This window comes from Montipora capricornis, chromosome 2 (genome assembly GCF_036669925.1).
Source record: "Montipora capricornis isolate CH-2021 chromosome 2, ASM3666992v2, whole genome shotgun sequence".
NCBI classification, from domain to species: domain Eukaryota; kingdom Metazoa; phylum Cnidaria; class Anthozoa; order Scleractinia; family Acroporidae; genus Montipora; species Montipora capricornis.
The window spans coordinates 60,651,793-60,656,769 of record NC_090884.1 but is presented as its reverse complement, the minus strand read 5'-3'; the positions used below and the strand labels follow the sequence as shown (position 1 = coordinate 60,656,769).

The following is a 4,977-nucleotide window of genomic DNA, read 5'->3' as shown; positions in this document are numbered from 1 at the left end:
CCGTATGCAAGGAACCAATGAAAAAAAATGATCTTTCTCATATCTTCGTACCGTTTTCCATGATACGTTGAAAACACTACGAAGATATGAGATAGATCTGTCCCGGTATAACAAAATGGAACTCGACATTGCTTTCTTACAGAAAAAAAATTGAATTTCCTTTGTTTCCAAAGGCCTTCGTTTTCTCTTGTGAAGGCCCTACCGACCAAGAGAAACGATGGGATCTGGGAACGAGAATTAGAGTAAATTGAACGGACAGCTGGCATGACCTGCGGCATGAGCGAACACTCCAATATTAAGCCTATGGGCCCGTACTGTCTGGGCAATTTTTTGTTTATTTTGCGAAAAAATCTGTCAATTTTGTTAGGCCTTACCAAACTTTAATGGCACTGTCGTCGTCCTGCTTCGGAGCAGGACAAAATTTTGTCAGGCGTGAAAACTATACATATTTTACTCGACATGATCTAAAAGAAAAGTTTTAAAGTGCGGCCACGATTACCAAATTGAACATTTGGGGGAGACAATTTTTGTTCAGATTTTTGGTTGAGCCAAACAAATTTTGACATCTTAGTGCGTACGGACCCCATGTCATAGCGTTTTTACAGACCGATCTATTTTGAGAATACTTTTTTTCGCCAAAAAAATAAAGGCGCACTACTATAAAATGCCCATTTCCCAATTTGTTTGTGTGATAAAATATTAAATTCTCTCTAGTTTCCCCTCCCCCCTCCTCCTATGATACTTCTAATAATGTGGCTCCTTCTTTACTTCAGCAGCTTTTCACGAAAGCAGAAAATGTGCATGGTTAAGGCACAAGATCGGACACCAGAGCAAACTATTACTTCCAATCTTCCAGACTTGAAATAATTAAACAAATTCGTTTTCGGCACCTTTGTTTGGAACAGTTTACCACCAACATTACGTCATGTCAATATAAAAGTAGATTTGAAAAGGAATTACGAGTGTCTACTTAACATACTAGAATCAGTAAATGAATATATTGGTGTACCTGAACTTATCACGAGGTTGCCTAAAGTCAAATGTACTGTTTGATTTTCAATACGTATACGATATTTTGTATTTATCGCTACGATATAACGGTAACCTTTACATGTGGTGTAACTTGCTCGCCCACTCTGTTGTCGCTTAGGCCTTCGAATTCTTTTTTTCTTCCTTTCTTTCGATTTCAGCTTCCGCATTTGTCAGCAATTTGTGTAGGTTCTTACAATAATTTCTTACCATGATACTATACAGTGTTCAAGATAAAATAAAATCGCAGCTAATATTAAGCATTTAAGTAAATATATAATATTAAATATCCCTTGTACAGCCTGGTTCTTAAATGATTATTGTTGTAAATTAAGATTTGTTGTTGTTGGTTTAGAAACGGCTTGCACAATATTTGCAACACGTTATCAACATTTGTATGGGGGAGAGGAGGGGGAGGAGGTGGGAGGACCAATATATTTTGTGAGTGCATGTCAAATGATGTTTAAACTGGAATTGTTCCCAAAATTTTGTCTGAGATAGACAAATGCCACTTAAATACAAAAAAGCGAAGAAGCTGATCTTTCGCTTAATTTCCTTGACACTTCCCGGCTTTCTTTCTCGCACCACCCAACTGCTCAGCGAAACACGGTTCCTGAAGGCTGAAGGAATTCTTGTCACATTCCTCTTGACCTGATTCACCCAACTTGGTTCCATCCCTTTTCTGTCTCAAGTACCTCAAAACAAGATGGCGAATAACCTCTCGTCTCTTTTAAGAAAACAATAAAGCAAACAAATTAAACCACGCTATGGTGATGGGAGGACTACAAAAAGAACATTTTCAAGGTAATTAATTTCCATGGCACGGAACGTTCATATACAAGCCTTATACAACCTTGTCGTTTAAACATTGAGGAAATACCCCCACGAAAGCTCCACTTTCCGTTTAAGACTATAATCATGAAGTTTTACGATGTGCAAAACACTTGGAGTTAATTGCCCTGCTAGTGTGCTTTATCCCTTGTGGAGTGTAACTTTCAAAGAAGACGTACGCGTTTCTCTTTCTTGTTCGGAAAAAGTGTCAAAGATCAGCATTCAGAATACGTAGATCATCATTTCACAAATTCGGAAGCTGGGTTTTCCATCAATGACCGTCAAAGTGACTGAAGTCTGTGGATTCATACTTATAACAGCTTGAAATTTGTAACGCAAAGACTTTTGTTTCTGTTCTGTAGAATTCTTGTTCATTCCAGAAATACACTATTTTGCCTCACAACAAGGAAAACTTTAGCGCTGCTTGATCGAATATCCCGGGTCACTAAGACCACGAATGCATGCAATTCGCTCTTGCTTTCTCTAAATTTGTTCGAAGCTCCGCTTTATCATGTATAGCTCGATAAAAATGAGTCAAATTATCATAATAGTAACTTCAGTTGTTTACCTTTTCCTCCTTAATCGTTTTGATGCTCTCCTGGCTGTGCATCGTTCTTTGAAACTTTTTGCGGACAGCCTACAGAAGATCACCATGGAGAACAAATAAATAGGCCGACAGTTGGCACAGAGGACGCTGCGTCCTTGGGAATTCAAAACTGAGACTGCAAGGAAAGTTGATAGGGGAAGGCAGTTTCCCCTTTTTCGCCTTTTCGCTCGCTACAGCCTCGAGGCCATGTTTTTATCTCAAGTTGAATTTATTTTGATGAAAACTCGTCTTTTGGTATGTAAGCTAAAATAACTAAAGGATCAGTGTAGGTCGCCTGGCCGAGGACGTCCAGGGCCCGAGTTAGTCTGGTAAAAGTCATTTTTTGAGTATTTTCTAAACAACTCTTTATAGTCTCTCCCCAGTTAGGACTGGCTGTAAAACCCCAACCTCTCCCTCAGGAAAGTCATCAGTTTAGCATTACTGTTATTGATTTGTTCACTGACCTTGAGGAGCCTAGGAAAGTAGGCTGATGCCAGATGCTTGACAACCCAACACACTGGAAGAAATACGTACAAAACATTGATCGGAGGGGGAAGAACTCCTCTTTTGTGAATCCAGCGAAGCCACATCTTTGCTTTCACGAACTTCCACGAAATGTCCAATTTTTCCTGTGATTCAATAAAAAAGGAAAACTGAATATAAGAGACCAAAATTAAGTCATTAACGATGCCAAAGAGGCATAAGCATCTAGTAAGCATCTTAAATTTTAGATTAGGCCAAAGTTCTTCCAACAGATTTCGGTGCTTAACGTTCGCTTTTCGTCTTTAAGTGAACAACGTAGGGCACTTCCAAGCGTCCCGCAGATGAGTGGTGCATTCCACTAAGCCATCACGCAGACCCGGCGTTCCCTGTGTTTTGAAAGGGTCCCTTCTCATCGAAGGAGGGGTGGAATACTTTGAATACGCTTCCCACTTTCTTTAAAAACGGACGTCCCTCGGAGGATTAAAACCCAGAATAAATTCAGTGACCATGTGGCAACAGACAGGACAGGAATCCTGTTCACACTGGTGGGAGCCACTTTACCATACTTAACTCCAAGAAGCCTACAGTATTGAATATTCCCATTTGTTCCCTATCTATGCAGGTATTAATTTAAACCCTCCTAGCAAAAGGACGCAACTTCGGGAAACAGATAAAAACCAGCTGCTTATGCACTCGACAATATTGGACAAGGTTGTATTTGTCAGCGCAAAGAGCAAAGTAAAATTTAAGTTCCCCTACAACTTGACCGGCACCAGGAAAACTGAGAGATCTTATTCTTCGATGCTGACACGGGGATACGCGGAAAAACACCGAGTGCTCTTTATTTGCAGGAGTCGAACCTGCGACCAAGCTCCCGATTACTAGTTCGGATGTTCTACCACTGAGCAATAGGACCGTACCATGTCCGTTGAATCTAGCAAATCTTTCTAAAACTAATTGCACTCGAATGAGGAGAACATTGGCATTAAAGTCCACGCGTCACTAGAAAAAAGAAACACTATCGGAATTTCATAGGAAATGTTACGTCCGCTCCGTGGGCGAGAAATCAATATACGTTTTCTAAACCAAACACAACAATTTTTGATAAAAAGTACTTATGAATCGAAAGTCAAATAGACTACTGCACGACTGAAAAAACAACGCAAAAAAGGATTTTCATAAATACTTTTTAATCAATTTTGATTCATCGCAGTCTTCTCTGATCCAAAGCCTTGCAAGACTTTTAAACTCTCAACTTAATTTTGGGTAGCACAACTGAGCGGAACCCGGAAAACCGATGTATTTTCCGATGTAAACTGGAGGATACTCGGGAAAAAATCCAAGTGCTCCTTTGTAAGATTCTAAACTACGACCTTCCGATTGCTAGTTCGTATGCTCTACCACTGAAATTTGTGGGATCTAGGCCGTTGAACTACTGAGGTCTCAGATGACAATTGTCCCGTTACATCGCTAGGATCTAAATTGTCGAAATGGAGCATGTTACCTCCGATCCATGTACGTGAAATCAATCTACGTTTTTCTACACCAAATGCGACAATTTTGGACAGTATTGGCCAACACGATGTGAAGGGGTTGGTAACTTACCGATATCCTAGTGTAAGATTCGTTCAGAATAGCAATCAGCATATTAAGGGCCACAAGAACTGCTGCGATGTTGAACGCACCAAATATTATTACGCTCGCACTGGTCAAGATCTCAAAGCCCTGCTCCGGAACATGAAAGTTGTCTCTGTCAATTTCACCGAACAACGCCCAGAAAGTCACCGACATACTCTCACCAAGGCTAAAAAAAAAGTGAACCTGTGATTTTATCATGATAATGAGGGAAGTTATCACTTAATTGAGTCTTAACATTGTATCAAGATGAAGTTCTAATTGTATTCTCCTCATGAGAGCTGAGGCGAAGACGGCCACAGTATCTGGAGAAAAATCCGCGGAGTCTGAAGGACCAAAAACTAGTGAGAGATACTATCAGCACAAGAAGATAAAATTCGTATCACCAAGCGGCCATGTAATATCCTCTATTT

The 4,977-nt window shown here is 40.1% G+C and overlaps 1 protein-coding gene across 1 annotated transcript in view; it reads right to left on the bottom strand.

Annotated features, from left to right (window-relative positions):
• Positions 1–1,576: 1,576 nt before the first annotated feature.
• Positions 1,577–4,977, bottom strand: part of LOC138037596 (transient receptor potential-gamma protein-like) — a 14,229-nt gene continuing 10,828 nt past the window's right edge. Inside the window, exons 5-8 of the mRNA XM_068883500.1 lie at positions 4,535–4,733; positions 2,911–3,075; positions 2,429–2,497; positions 1,577–1,756 (exon numbers count right to left, since the gene is read on the bottom strand). Coding sequence (XP_068739601.1) covers positions 1,577–1,756; positions 2,429–2,497; positions 2,911–3,075; positions 4,535–4,733 — 613 coding nt within the window. The remainder of the gene's footprint in view (positions 1,757–2,428; positions 2,498–2,910; positions 3,076–4,534; positions 4,734–4,977) is intronic.